General features: G+C 31.8%; 1 protein-coding gene across 1 annotated transcript in view; it reads left to right on the top strand.

The window, feature by feature from the left end:
- LOC118195452 (uncharacterized) overlaps nt 1-14,441 on the top strand; it is a 122,852-nt gene that overhangs the window by 93,201 nt on the left and 15,210 nt on the right. The window contains exons 12-14 of the mRNA XM_035366781.2: nt 5,115-5,666; nt 8,615-8,988; nt 10,139-10,292. Of these exons, the coding sequence (XP_035222672.2) occupies nt 5,115-5,666; nt 8,615-8,988; nt 10,139-10,292 (1,080 nt within the window). The remainder of the gene's footprint in view (nt 1-5,114; nt 5,667-8,614; nt 8,989-10,138; nt 10,293-14,441) is intronic.

The following is a 14,441-nucleotide window of genomic DNA, read 5'->3' as shown; positions in this document are numbered from 1 at the left end:
CTGCATGCTGAGAAGTAAGAGGCATAATGTGTCTGATAACTAGATAAAGGATATTTTACTTTGACTGCTAAATGAATACAAGCCACACAACATTTATAATACAGGCAAAACTGGAACTACATTATGGAGTATTATCAGAAAGAAAAAAAAGCAGAAAATCTTGATGTTTGAAAGGAATCAAGAATTTACCTCTAACTGACCATAACAACAAAAACTAGTGGATGACAAGTAAGTATTTTCACTGATTTTCTTTTGAAATGGGACAGCAAACTGAAATTGAAAAAATAATTTTACTAATTAGATACAGTCAAATACCGAAAATCCACCGACCTGAAATCCGCCAACTCTTGAAATTCACATTGCCTCTCAAAATATAAACATTGGAAATCGCAACATTGAGTACGAAATATCGAAGAAAAAATAATTTACCAAATAATGACATCATATTACCGAATAATAATGAGTTATAACGGAAATACCAAATTATTGACATCCTGATAAAAGTTTTTACTCCTTTAATCTGCATCGAGGTAAGAAAGCAGAAGATTCACTCAACTCTTCTTTCAAGTTCACGATTCACATTGTTGTATTTTCTAAGCTTTGTTATTTCATGAGATTATTTAGTGCTGCCTTTTTTTATCCGGATATTTTGTGGATAAATTAAGAATATTTTAAATTTCAGCCCTTTTTAATACAATTACAGATAAGAAATGCACTCATGATTTTACTGCTTGCAACGTTGAAAAACGTAAACACGTTGCATTGACGGTAACGCAAAAAGTGCAAATTCTGCAAAAGATGGAGATAGGTGCATTTTATAGGAGAATCGTATGGAATTGCAATACGATTGTGTATGATATACGGAAAAATAAAGAAAAGCTGTGGAAATTTTACAACAACAGTGATTCTAACACCGGAATCCGAAATCGGAAATCTTTGCATGAGACGAAATCGGCAAACCTCGATGCTGTGTATATATAATACAATGAACAGTATAATCAATTTATATATGTATTAATAATTTAACGCATATAAGTTATTGCAATATTGTATATAATAATTTAATTAAATGTATCTAATACGCTTCATTTATTTTCCACTTTTAGTGTGAATATTATGATTTGTCTTTTCTGTCCTGAAATCCGCAAAATCTTAAAATCCGCACAACCTCTGATCCCAAGCTTTGCAGATTTCTGGACTTCTACTGTACCTGTGCAGCACACACACCTCTAATCTCTTTTCGAAAAACAATATTGCCACTTCCTGTAATTACAGCTCGTATATTTTAGCCTTTAAACCAGGATATTAGAAGAGTTTCAAAAGTCGTTAGGGAAATGATGTTCAGAAATAATAAACAGAATTGAATTTTATGCATATTCACTTTGATGGAGATAAGTAAGTTAATATTTCTGCTAGCCATGTATATTATACACACATTGGCCAATAAATTAGAAACCCTTGATATTTTCATTTGAATATGTGCTAGGGATGAAGTATGCAAATTTGTTTATGGCGTAGGTTACACAAGTTAGAATGCTAGTATAAGTAAGATGTAAGAGTGTTTTTCACGATGAATGAAGTAAAATGGGGAAAAACGACAGATCCTTCACCATTTAAAAAGGGGCGTATTGTTGGTGTCCGTTTAGCAGAGGCCTCGATTTCGAAGACAGCAAATCTCACTGTGTTCTCTAAAGCAGCCATATCAAAGGTTTTCAAAAGTTGGAATCAGAACCCACAGTCCTTCCCTTGAAGCCGTAACTGTGGTTCGAGCACAGTTTTCCAAGAGAGTGGTAGGCTGGCATCTCCCACAAAGTGTATCGCAGAACAGGGATTCTATTGTGCTTCAGCTGACACAGCTCGTCAACCAAGGTTCCTCCCAACAGGGACTTTACTGTGCTTCAGCTGACACAGATAATCAACCAAGGCTTCTCCCAACAGATTTCAGTTTGAACCATGTGCAGAGAATTGCAGGAGATAGAAATGCATAGTCAGGTGCCTGCGAGAAAACAACTCGTTTCTGCCTGACATGCAAGAATTTTTGTACAGTGGTGTTGGGAAAAAAGGCTCTGGACATCTGAGGATTGGAAACGGGTAATGTGGTCAGATGAATCACGCTACAACCTTATTTTGCACTGATGGAAGACGTTGAATTTGGTGAGAACCCCATGAAGCCATGAATCCACCTTGCCTTACTTGTACTGTGCAAGGGTCTGGTGGCAGTAACATGATATGGGGCATGTTCTGCTAGCATGGAAGTTATGCCCTGGTGTTCCTCAAAGGTAAACGAACAACCATGAGATACCTAGATATACTGGCAGATCAAGTGCACCCTGCAGTGTTGCATTTTTACCCTGATAGCAACAGATACTTCATGGATGATAATCCAACTGTATATCGTGCCAAAAGTGTTCAAAATTGGTTCGCTGAACATCAGTCTGTCTTCCGACAACTTCTCTGGCCACTGGACAGCCGGATCTTAACCCCATAGAAAATGTATGGGATGTGATGAAAAGACGCATCTGACAGCACTCTCCTCTTCCATCTAATTTACAAAGTCTGAAAAGTTACATAGCCAATGGGTGGTATCAGTGCTTAAATTGCGCTGGAGCCCGGCTCCTGTACTTCTAAATTTTTAAGCTAAATTACAGTTCTAGCCAGAGGGCACCGGAGCCGTAAATAAGATGAGCTCTGATACTTTTTATAAAACTGAACCACAATTTCAAGGAGAAAAAATTTAGAATTCCTAACATTTTAGTTTAACAATAAGCACACCCTGCAATACTCTATTACCCTAGAAATATGAACTCATGAGAACATGAGACATTCAAGTAAAGTCCCCTCACTCGCATGCGGAAACCTTTCCCTTTAAGAAGGGCAATAAATTTAGTGGAGTTTGTTTAGGAACGCATAAATTTCTTGCTATACCATCGTATCTAGTGTATTGTTATCAATGGTTACAGTTAGTTATCCTCCCTGGAAAGAAAATTTGTGTTCTTAAATGTGCGTTAAGTGACAGCGAGTACAATAAAAGTAAAATACTGAGATAAACTGCTCAAGCACCCCACAGTATCCACTAATGTAACCAAATACGGGAGAGAAAAGTGTAACCAGCAACTTTACATTCATCCTTAGTCATTTTACCCTTGACATACATCCATTTGATGGCTATAATTATATCAGCGGAGAGCCGTGGTCAAAGAAGACGTTCTCTCTCACCAAGATTTCCCTCAATTTTTGTTTCCACCCACTCATACCCTCACACTCTCATTCTCTTTTGCTTTGTTTTTAGCATTATCTGAATTTTCATCAGCTACACTTTAAGTGTATTTAATTTTTGTGATGATAAAAGAACTCCCCCCCCCCTATGATCAGAGCTTAAACTGGGCCGGAGCTCACCGTTTCCCATCGCTTCTTAGTTTTTGTAATAAATCATAGTTTTAACTGGAGTGCACCAGAGCCCTAAATAAGAAGGCTGCAGCACTTCTTTTATGTAACTGAATAACAATTTCAGTAGAAATTTTATCTCGAAAATTTTATTTTTAGCAATAAAATTATATTAAAAATTATTAAATTTTAATTTATCTCTTTGCATTTAATTTAATTTTAATTATTTCAATAAATAATAATTAATTATTGAACAATTTTCAGTTAAATTATAATTAACTATGTATAATTATTGCTTAAATAAAAATTAATAAACATTAATTAAATAGCTATTAATGAGTTTAATAGTCATTTTATTTATTTATTTACTGTTGTTCTTCTTTGCTGACGGTCTTTCATAGGGTTCCGGTGCTTCTAATTTTAGAAATTAAGCCCGGCGTAGTATTCACTGGACATAAATGCACTCCAGAAGCATGTAGACTTGATGCTCAAATGAATCAGAGCGGTTATCCATGCAGAAGGTGGTCCAATAAGATATTGATGTTGGGTTTTTAATTCTTTGGTCAGGGTGTGTAATTAGTGCAGGAGGTTAATATCTTAAAATCAGTTAAAACCTTTTTTCAGAAATGTAGTTTTATTGTAGAAGAAGCCTAGGAATTGAAAGCTATAGCTAATGTTTAAGACATCAGTGAGGAAAGTTATGAAGATTCGTTTTTATAGTATGTGCCAATTTGTACAAATATTGAGTTAAATGAACTGCAGAAACTGACTGTGAAAGTTATATAGAAAATCGTGATGGTATGCCAACATCAATCGAATCTAGAAAAGCACTGTAAATTCTAAGAAAACTTTTGAATTGAAATGGGCTAATCAAGAAAGCTATTAGCAGTTTTACAAAATTAAAAAATTACAGTCTAAAACTGTTGTTAGTCAATATGAAATAAACGCAGAATATTTGTTTGTAAAAGATGAACTTAATTATGAAAATATTTTGATAAAAATTAATAAACAAATTTCAAAATTGCATAAATAGTTTGATTTTCGTGTTAATTTTCAATTATTATTTTAGTTGAAAAATTAAAGACTGATATCACTATTTGCAATGCACAAATTGTCATCTATTAAACTCGGTTACTTAGTAAACTCAAATATGCTTGGACAGAAGGGATTTTAATCAGCAGCAAGTACTGTAATTTAGTATACAAATTTGTCTTTCATTTGCCTTTATACATGTGCATAAATCTGATTTCAAAGTAAGTTTATCAATGATGAGAAGTTTTCCCCAAATGTTTATTGACAATTAATGAAGTATGTAAAAGGTGTCTAATATTTGCCTCTTCAGAAAAATATTCACAAGCTACACATTAAAAGACTTGGTAATTTAAATAGAAAGTTTTCATTTCTAATGGTATTTTTGATGATAAAATTAAACTTGTCACTCATATTTTATATAGATTTTGGTTCGTTTTATCTTTTCGTTCATTTCATCTTAAAATTCTTTGAGAACTATTATTTTTTTAGAAATGTTGACATTGAAATGATCTAATTAAGAATAATTCATTTCAAAGCCTCTGCTATTTCAAGTCCAAAGATTTAAAGTCTCTTACCAGAAATCTATCATATAATTTGGAATATGTTTTATGTAATTGAATGATTTATAATAATAAGTACCTATTTTGATTATATACTTATATAAATTTCTTGATTTAATTTTTTGCCATCTGTTTCAGCTGTTGGAAAATATCCTACCAGTCCATCTGATTCCCCTGAATCGGCATATCCTTCTTTTCAACCTTATCGAAACTTTTGTCTTCAGAATGAAATAATTGAAGAAGAATTAACAGATGAAATAGCCAGTCCATCTTCCATTCATTCCAGTGCTTCTTTGAGTAGCAATGAAATATTTATCGATGGGGAGGAAAGAATGTCTCAGAGTTCAGAATCATGTCCTCAAGAAGAAAACTGTGAAACATCTATTATGCCTGCAATGGATCATTTATATACTGATAGTGATGATGGATCAAAGACTGATATCAGTAATTCTTCATGTTCAAACTATGAAGTGAAAAGTCAGGAAGATAATGATAATTTTAATAACTTTAAAAATGGCATATTATCGGATGATGAGGATGTAATGCATTCATTTCAACCTTCACAATCAATCAGGTGGCATTCTGATGAAACTTTAGATATTGAGCGAAATAATCAAAGTCCTGTTATAATTGAGGGAAAAGAAATATTGGCTGGGGAAAGTACAGAAACTTATGGTGTTTCTATGGAGAGTAAGTAAAATCTGATATTCTGCTTTGAAGTAATTTTATATGTTATTTTATGAAATCAGCTGCCATGAAATTTATTTTTCTTGATCTCATTATTTTTTTTATTCCCAGTATATAATTTCATGAATGATAATATTGATTAAACAGAACTGGTGAATTGTGTTGTGATACATTCATTGGACAAAAATATTATATATCATTGCAGTTTTTAAATTGACATGTATCATTCTTCATATAAAAAGAATGCTTTTAATACCTCTTACTTGTTTTCTTAAATTAAATGAAGGAGTTAATTGTTTACATATTCCTATTAGAAAACCAAAAAATTCTCTGTCAGTGTTTGTAAATGTTTTACATATGAAAATTCAGACCAATAGTAAATTAATTATTTATCACTTTTTTAATATTTTGACAGTTATAATTATTATTTTAAATCCTTGATGCATGAATAAAAATTCAGAAAGTGGTCTTTTTTTTCTGCTAATTTTAAAAGTTTTATCTTTTAACTCAACCTCCTTTAACTTCTTTCTTTATTTTGACTCAGAACTATAATGGATATGTTTTGTTATACAGTCAAATACCGAAAATCCGCCAACTCCTGAAATCTGCGTTTGCCTCTCAAAATATAAACATTCAGTTTATAGGTTCCGGAAACCACAACATTGATTATGAAATATCGAAGAAAAAATACTTACTGGATAATGGCATCATAATTACCGAATAATAATGAGTCATAACGGAAATACCAAATTATTGACATCATGATAAAAGTTTTTTCCCCTCTAATCTGCATCGAGGTAAAAAAGCAGACGATTCACTCAACTCTTCTTTCAAGTTAACGTTTCGCATTGTTGTATTTTCTGAGCTTTGTTATTTCACGAGATTATTTAGTGCTGCCTTTTTTTTTTTTTAATCCGGATATTTTGTGGATATTAAGAAGAATTAAGAATATTTTAAATTTCAACCCTTTTTAATACAATGACAGATAAAAAACACACTCATGATTTTACTACTTGCAACGTTGAAAAATGTAAACATGTTGCATTGAAGGTAATGCAAAAAGTGCAAATTCTGCAAAAGATGGAGGCAGGTGCTACTCCTCGGTTTAGAGCAGAATCGTATGGAATTGCGACACGATTTTGTATGATATACAAAAAAATAAAGAAAAGCTGTTTACAACAACAGTGATTCTAACACCGGAATCCGAAACCGTAAATCTTTGCATGAGGCGAAATCGGCAAACCTTGATGCTGTGTACATATAATACAATGAATAATATAATCAATTTATATATGTAATAATAATTTAATGCATATAATAAGTTATTGCAATGATGTATATAATAATTTAATTAAATGTATGTAATATGCCTTATTTATTTTGCACTTTTAGTCTGAATATTATGATTTATCTTTTCTGTCCTAAAATCCACACAGCCTCTGATCCCAAGCTTTGCGGATTTCTGGACTTCTACTGTATTCTTACTGAAAGAAAATTCTTGCACATAATTAATTATTTGTTTGATGGAGATAATTTAGTTGTGGTTAATTACTACCAAAAAAGATCGTTTTATCTAACTTAAATTATTTTTCAAATCTTATGATTTCTTAAAAGTGCGATATATTTTAGGTTGAATGAAGTTAAAAGCTTAGGCATATTTTTAGGTGCTGCTGAAAAATCATTATGTACATTTTGCTGATTGTCATTCTGGAATTGAATTTTACATAATCTTACACTCTACATATCTTTCAAAAGCTAAATAATACATCATTCTTTAACCTTTTCGCAACAGCGCACTTTTGTTTAAGATGCTCGTGTGGGACGGAAGGGAATCGAAGGCAGCCTCCATACAGGATGAAGGTTTTGCATCGCTAAGCCTAATTTTATAAAAAAAAAAATCAGAAAAAAAAAAGTTTTGCTTCTAGCCTTGTAATTTTTGGTATCATTTTAGATTATTACTTGAGTTCTTATATATGTTAAAATTAGCACATAATAACGTTTTTTTCCTTATTTTACATGAAAATATATTTGAAAAATTGCTTATCTTGTAAAATAATTTTCGGAAGTGCTATTCAAATTATTCCAAAGTTTTAATTGATAAAATCCGTCAATAAAGTTTAAAATTAATAAAACAACACAATAAAGACTATTTACAGTAAGAAGTAACAAAATTTAAAATGAAGACAAGTGTGGTAAATCTCGAAGCACTGAGAAGTATCACTTTTAACTCTTTAGAAAATGAATCATTACTCTCATTTGTGTATGTAAAGGGTTCGCTAACCATACGAGGGTGTTCTTCCTCTGATAAATAGCGCCTTCCCGCTATAATAGACTGGAGGTGAGGCTTTCCTAAATAAAAAGAGAAGAAACGGAAATATATCTGAAGGAAATGCAAAATATAAAAGAACTCCGCACAGTAACCCTAAAAGACCATACATAGTAGAGGGAAAAAATAGAATAAAAAAAGGAATTGGATATAAATCAGGGAGAATGTTTTCATTAGCATGCAGCGATTTAAAGAGCCCGCCTCTGTTTACGCTTCCCCCCCTCGCAACAGCTGATGAGTAAAATACCAAAGTCAAGCAGAATATATCAAACTCAAATTCAGGAATCTAAAACTGTGTTCGTTTCAAAAGTAATGGACATTGGATGCCATCTAATGGCCTTCAGAAAAACGTTCCACCTTAAAATGCGTGTACGTATCACCCGTCCTCTGAATGCAATCTCTAGTGATGCGTGGATGGGACGCCCGGCTGTAAGAGACGTTCTTAGGGAATGCGTATGTGGGATGCCCGTCCTGAAAGGGTTAAAAAGCAGTTTTTCATGTTTCCAACTTTTGTTGCTTGTTAATAAATAAGCTAGCAATAAGTATTGAAATTTGTTGATTGATATTTACTGGATACTTTTTTATTTTATTCAAACTGCATTACCAGTTTTTTTATTGCTTTTAGATATCACAAGTGTTTTAAATCATTTGAGCCAAGAGGATCGACTGAATGGCTTAACTCTTAACCATTTGAATATCTCACAATCACCATCACCATATAGCAGTGTTGAGTCATCACCTTGTAGAGATACAGTATACACACCAGATTTTGAAAGTGATAGCGAGGAAACTGCAAGTGGCACTTCGTGTAGTTCTACTTCAGGCTCTTTTGAATGCATTCACAATAAATTTAAGAATGTTGTTGATATCTCTAAAGTTGCTGATGAAAGTGAAACTTCTAATAGTAGTAGAGAGCAGAGTCCCATGAAAGTATTTTCTAAAACATGGGATTGCCATGCAACACCAACTAAAGGTGTTCTCGTGACACCTGAGAAAAAGGTATATCTTTATATGTTTGTATAAATTGTGTGATATATCACATTAGTCTGAATATGAAATAATGACTGTTTTTCTTAAAATGTTTTGGTCTAATTTAGATGTGTATCCTAGTATTTAAAAATAACATTTAAGATAATTTATAATTTATTCCTTGAAAACATATTTACGTAATTTTATCTCAAGTATGGTATTTAAACTAGAAAAAAAATGCTCACTTTAAATGATGATATAACCATCATAAAGGAAGTGCAAAACCAGTGACAGTCCTTGTGCTTGCCATGTAATTCTGAATATATAAAATTTGAACTTTCATTGCTTAATGGCAAAAACTGAATGACATTTTTATTTTCCTTTATCTTCCCTACGCTCATGTTCATTTAGGTTTTACTGACTTTATTTAACACAGAATTATTTAGTGCATAATGCAAGACATTTTGAGCAAAATTAGTATCAGTCCAAGTGATATTCAAATTGAATGACATTTTTATTTTCCTTTGTCTTCCCTACTCTCATGTTCATTTAGGTTTTAGCGACTTTATTCAATACAGAATTATTTAGTGCATAATGCAAGACATTTTGAGCAAAATTAGTATCAGTCCAAGTGATATTCAAATTTGCACCAAAATTGTGGTCATAATTTTAGGCTGATAATCATAATAACAATCTGCTTGGAATCTGATTTGTCAGTGTATGGCCAAAAATAAGAAAGCATCAAAGTAATGTGAAATACTATTAAAATGAAATGCTAATAATGCAAATTTTTTCTTGTTTTTTCATAATAAATATCACTTCTTTTATGGACATTTACTACTGACTTTATTAATAAACGAAACTTCCTGAAGACAACCCTCCCCCACAGTTCCAGGTAATATGGTTTGCTGTGAAGGTATACTAGGTGATAATCAATGCTAATGTGATTTTGCATTTTCAGAAATGGTGATTTCTTTCAGATTCCATCATGGAAGGTTTCACTGTACTTTGTGTATTCCTTTAGAGATTGTAGCAAGATAATGGCAGTTTATGCATTTAGTGGCCATAATTTTTAGTGTGTTTGTTTATTATGTAAAAATAAGAATATTTTTTATGTAATTCTAACTATATGAAAACTGCCATTATTTTGAGTGCTTTTTACATACGTCTTCATTTTCAGTTTAATTCATTAAGGAAAAGTGTTTCTTTCCATGAAGAAAGTCCGCAAGTAGTCTTTGAATATCCACCTGCATCTGACAGTAGTGAAGATGGCTATCCAATTGAAGAAGCAGCAGAAGAATTTCTTTGGAATATAGATTATCAAAAATATGCCGGTATGTAATTTATACTGTTTATTGATGGATTTAGTAGCTATCAGTCTGCTGCATATATCTTAAAAATGCTATAAAAACATTATCAATGGTTGCTGTTTTATATATTTACCATCTTGTTTATAAGAAATTTGTGTATGACATTTCACTATTTAAAGTTATATGCCATTGTCAGATTTGCTAAAATTAGTTGAAATTATACTAATTTTAATTTGATTGATAATTTTAATTATAATTGATAATTTTAATTTAATTTGAATTTTAATTTACTTTGATCTGTTCTTTTTATCAAAGCTCTGCAGCAAACATTAAGGAGAGCTAATATTATAGACTTCAGTGCTGTCATTGAGAGTCCATTATAAGTTCATTATAAAGTAGAGGCAAAAACTTTGGCAATACTGTGGCTGGGTATAGATGGCAAAATACCTAGGGAATTGAAAATTAATAATCATAGTTAACTCTTCTAACAGGCTGTGTGTGTAATTCTTCTTCAGCCTTGTTATTTTGCTAATTTAGCAGAATTTACTTTTCAGTGGCAGTAATGAGAGTGTGAAAGTTTCCCAGAAACCTCAGATAAGGAATGTTCTATTGAAAATGAATTTGGCAAAGTTTTAAAAGTTAATAATTAGGGAAAGCATTGAAAATTGGATCTGAAGTAAGCGGTGGCAAAATAAAATTAACTTGAAGCTAAAAAGATTTCTAGTTTCTTTCCACTTAAGGTGAAAAGGAAAAATCAGTACCTTAGAAAGCATCTATTTGAAAAGTGCCACTCATCTATCAGGCTGGCCGATCAAGAAAAAAAATCCCAGGAAAACATCAGTGTTATTTGATGTATACAAAAAATAATGAATTAAAAAAAATGAATTTGCTATTTGAGAGGTCAACAAAAGTATTAGATTTACGTAATCATTCTTCCCAGATAACACCAGTCGCTTTTCGCAAATGGAAAAAATTCCATTAAAGGTAACTATAGCCCTTTTCCTTCACTGATCCCTGCAAAAAAATTTTTAATTGGGGATTTTCAGTGACCAGAATCTTTCTTGAAAAATTATCCTTGCTATCCAGTGATAATGTTTGATTTTAAAATAAAATAAGATTGATCACTAAAATGTAAAATTATCTTTTCTTCCTGTTCTACAGTCCATCGAATTTCTAGTGTGCAATAAAATAAAAAATTTTAGGTATGCATTTCATGTAAATTTGAAACAGATAACTCAGTGATTACTCTTTTTAACAGTCACAATAACCCAAATAAAAGTCGCTTCTATCATCATATTCTGTCAAAATATATCATATTCTATCATCATATTCTGTCAAAATATAGTTTTGCTAAAAGACTGTGCAATTAAATACTTTGAATGCTTTCAGATTTATATTAACATATTCAAATTTTGCCACAAGTTTTGTCATTTTTTAACTATTTAGAGCATTTAAAGTTTATTTGGTAAGCATTTTACCTTGTAATTATTATGCATATTGTTAAATTAATATCTGTATTTGAATTTGTATCTTTTTAAATTGCCTTTGGTTGCTGAAGACTTGGTAGCAGACTATAGGGTGAATCTTCGGATTATGGTAACTTGGCGATTTTTTGGCGAAAATTTGGCGACCAACCCTGCTACTGCAACCTATTTTTTTTTTTTTTTTCAAAAACCCATTTTGTTTTTGCGAAGTAAAGGTAACACATTTTTTTTATTTTTGCGAAGTAAAGGTAACACACATTTTACACATTTTTTTTTTTTTTTTACTCAACATTTTTTCCAACAATCTACTAGCCGAATAACGCTTATGCTAGAACTTTTATGGAACAAAAGTGCTTAATCATGACGAAGTTTAGGTGCGAAATTGGGAGAAAGTGCAGAATCGCCTACTGTTTAGCGCGTTTTTAAGAATTGCACATAACGCGGTATCCATGTACACGTTGACTTATTTTCACTTTAAAAAACATCCCAGAATTGCCCAAAAATGTCATTGCGCACACTCTTGACTTTATCCATGTACACATTGACCTATTTTCACTTAAAAAGTCAAAGAAAATTGACAAAAATCCAATTCTTCTTACTGTTGTAAAATGCACCAAACAAATAAGTGGGCGATTCAGCACTTTAGCAGCGAAATTGTTTCTAAGTGCTTATTAGCTAAAATCACGATCGGAATTTTCCGGAAAATGTCACATGACATGTTTCATGATCTCTCATTTCTGTGAGACAAAATAATCTGTGATTCGAACTGTGTATTTCTCAGATTATTGGACTCGTAGGACTTTTATTTGGGTACAAAGTCCTACCTTTATCGCCTTACCAAAATGTTGCCAAACTACCTGTTACCATATTCAAAAGATTAGCCGAGTATAGTATTGTTTCGGATTTTGTATGTATGTATATAAATTTAGGGAAATTATATGTGAAACTGTAGTATTTTTTGTATAATATAACATGAAATGCTTGAAAGAGACTATGCTTTGCCAGAAAAATAAAACTACAGGGGCAAGTCTATTTAACACTGAATTAAATGGCTATTTTTTAACTTGGTGAGGTACTGCCAAGCTGATGACGGTTTTGACAACTAATTTTTGGCCAAATTGGGCAAGAAATTGCCAAAAGTCACCAAATTTGGCAACATTTTTGTCTCATCCCTGTGTAACTATAATTGATATTGTGATATAATAAATGTAATTGATCGCTATATGTAATTGTATTCGGTCTGTCATATGCCTTCCAGTAATTTCAGGAAGTGGAAGGTACTAGAGCTTCCTCAGTCACTGGGGGAAAACTGTATAAGACCGGAGAAAGCATCAAGTTCTGAGTTTTTGATTTTGGAGTATTGAGATATCTATTAGAGCTTTGTCTTTTATATGCATTTTATATTGCATTGTGTTTAACGTTCTTAATAGTTTGTAAAGTAACTACTGATTGTGCTCTGTGATAGCGTGAAGAGCTGTACGAGTGCTTTTGTGAAAAGTTATAGAACTTTTTTTTTTTTTTTAAAAAAATTTTATCAAGCTCTCATTGGTTTTCTGTGCATTTAATCTACTATGAACTCATACATGCATAACAATATATACGCATGTAAATTTTAAATGCTCTAAATAGATAAAAAAAATGACAAAATTTCATTAAAAAAGTTTAAATCTTTTGTATTTCATGTCTTTGTTTTTCTATTTAAACACTATAGATACTTACACATTATGCATAAAATAGTCGATGATCTTCAAAAATGTGTCTGTTACAATTTAATTATTTAAAGTGAGAAATATCATTTGCTATTTTTCATCTCCTTTCAAAATGTCACATGCAAACAAGCTGTGAATTCAAAGATATGTTTTTGCACATTTCAAAGAGAAATATCTCAATTCCATAATTCAACAGCATTATGAAATACATGGTATTAAAATCTCTAGGTGTTAAATAAGCAACATTATTAATTGGAAAGTCAAAAACCATCAGTCATTACTTCTATGTGGAAGGAAAACTCCAAATGAATATCTGAAAAAGTATACAGTACAAAGTCCGAAATCCAGACGTCCATTATCCGGGTTAATCTAAAATCTGGACGTCAAAACTACCAACAACATTTTTCTCGTAGGCTTTACGCATGCGCATTTGATTTCCCCCTCCATGCATAATAAAATATTGGAAGAGTCCCAATTCTTAATTTCACTTTGACACTAAATTAAATACCTTTTTATTGAAGAAACAATAATTTTAGCATAAATTTGTACGATTAGTAATTTGGCTCCGTTGCTGTGTATCTGCTTTGGCACACATCTCAAACTGAAACATTCCACATAGATACATCGTTGATCTGATGCCAACCTGGCAAACCATTATTTATTATACTTTCCGGAACAGCTTTAGTCATAGCCTATCCAGAATTTTAACCAAAAAATATTGCCAAGAATGGTGATAAATAATATGATGTGGCAACCCACACCGGTTTACGATCATGTGGTAACCCATACTATTCGACATACGCAATGTAAACAACCGTAAATTTCTGATTTCTAAAGAGCATGGAATTATGGTTGCAACTAACATAGTGGTCAATTACATTTATTCAATTTCAATACAAATTACTGAGATATCCCTTTACTCAAAGTTAAATGCATGTGCCTCTGTAATCTTACTTTTCTGGCATAGCTTTCTCTTAAAA

This window comes from Stegodyphus dumicola, chromosome 6 (genome assembly GCF_044657685.1).
Source record: "Stegodyphus dumicola isolate Sdum_Otavi_A_Nest chromosome 6, ASM4465768v1".
NCBI lineage: Eukaryota > Metazoa > Arthropoda > Arachnida > Araneae > Eresidae > Stegodyphus > Stegodyphus dumicola.
Note: the sequence above shows the minus strand (reverse complement) of the source record. Positions and strands in the feature narration are given on the sequence as shown.